Consider the following 1,806-nt stretch of genomic DNA (forward strand, 5'->3'; position numbering starts at 1 on the left):
CATTCTGACAGGTTGGCGTGACCTTTGAGGACATTGCCCTGTTCTTCTCCAGGGAGGAATGGAGCCTCCTTGATGAGGGTCAGAGACAGCTGTACCTGAATGTGATGCTGGAGAACTTTGAACTTACATCCTCCCTGGGTAAGACCCTCACTTTCACCAGTGACCTGGACTTGGCTTTGCCATTTCCCAGGCCCCATCTCCCAGGGTGTGTTTGTCCTCCCATGTAGACTGTGGTACTGCTTGATTTTTCCACTTTTCTGGGTAGTTGCTCTCCTGGGGAGGGTTGGTCTGTTTCTGCTGCTCCCTTCATTCCTGAAGTCCCAATAGTCCCCGCTGTACTAAACTCACAGGGAAGGACTTGTGGTTGGTTGTGTTACAGGAAGCCTCAGGGATTCCACCTTGATCAGTGAGGAAAGCATTTTCTATATTCCTGTTGGTCATTTGTACATATTTTTTGGAGAATTGTCTCTACATCCTTATCGTGTTTATTAACTATTTTTTGGTTAAAGAGTCTTCTAACTACCTTGTATATTTTATATATTAATTGCTTACTACATACAGGAACACATATTTTTGCATGTGCTTAGTTGTGCTTTGCAGATATTGCTCCCCACACTCGTTTTTCTACAAAGTCCATGTGTTTGGCAACCCTTCATTCAGCAAGTCTAGTGCCACCATGTTTCTAGCACGCTCAGATGCTTGTTACTAGTGCTTTGCAATAAACTATTTTTAATGAAGTTATATCGAATTTGTTTTGAGACAGAGTTATTGCATTGTTATTAGCCTGCAGTATAGTGTTAACATACCTTTATTATTCCTGGGGAACTTCAACTATTTGTGTGAATTTCTATCTATATCTCAATATTCTCTTTATTGTGCTGATCAGAACTGAATCCACAACCTCTGCAAATGATTCCTTCATATGATTTGCTAGTATTTTCTCCAACCCTCTAGGTTGCCTTTCATTTCATTTTGTTTATTGCTGTTGTGCAATAAAGAAGCTTTTTCTTTATTTTTTGCAGTCTGGAATGTTTGTTTTCTCTATTTTTTCTGGTGAGTTGGTGTCACATTCAGGAAATCCTGTCTAAAACAAATCTCCAAAACTTTTTCTCTAGGTTCTCTTGAAGGACTTTTAAGTTGCGCTGACTTTTTATTTTAACAAAATATATTTTACTGATTTTTTACAGAGAGGAAGGTAGAGGGACAGAGAGTTAGAAACATCAATGACAGAGAAACATTGGTCAGCTGCCTCCTGCACACCTCCTACTGGGGATGTGCCCGCAACCAAGGTACATGCCCTTGACCAGAATCGAACCTGGGACCCTTCTGTCCGCAGGCTGACGCTCTATCCACTGAGTCAAACCCGTTAGGGCTGTAGCATTGACATTTAATTCTGTCCTGCAGGTTGAGTTAAATTTTATCAGTGGTGTCCAGTTTTGTTGTTTTGCATGTGAATGTTGATTTTTACCAGCACCATTCATTGAAGAAACTATCTTTCCCTTCTTCTGTGTCTTGCAGCTTTGTCACAGATTACTTGAAAGTATGTGCTGGGTGTTATTTCTGTGTTTTTTGTTTTGTTCTATTGATCTATGGGTCTGTATTTCTTTAATAACACACTGTTTGCTTGTTTTCTCTTTATAATAAATTGTAGTCAGGGAGTGTGATGCCACCAGCTTTGTTCTCACTCAAGATTTCATTTGTTAGTGGATGTCTTCATTCTATACATTTCAAGATTCATTCTCTCTCTCTCTCTCTCTCTCTCTCTCTCTCTCCTATATATATATATATATATACTATCTAAAAAAA

General features: G+C 39.5%; 1 protein-coding gene across 3 annotated transcripts in view; it reads left to right on the plus strand.

Moving 5' to 3' along the window:
- LOC102242033 (zinc finger protein 501-like) overlaps positions 1–1,806 on the plus strand; it is a 33,284-nt gene that overhangs the window by 22,237 nt on the left and 9,241 nt on the right. For all 3 annotated transcript variants that reach the window (XM_014535972.1, XM_014535971.1, XM_014535969.1), the window contains exon 2: positions 12–138. In XM_014535972.1, coding sequence (XP_014391458.1) covers positions 105–138 — 34 coding nt within the window. In that variant the 5' untranslated portion in view covers positions 12–104. The remainder of the gene's footprint in view (positions 1–11; positions 139–1,806) is intronic.

The sequence above is a fragment of the Myotis brandtii genome, unplaced genomic scaffold (genome assembly GCF_000412655.1).
Source record: "Myotis brandtii unplaced genomic scaffold, ASM41265v1 scaffold1549, whole genome shotgun sequence".
NCBI classification, from domain to species: domain Eukaryota; kingdom Metazoa; phylum Chordata; class Mammalia; order Chiroptera; family Vespertilionidae; genus Myotis; species Myotis brandtii.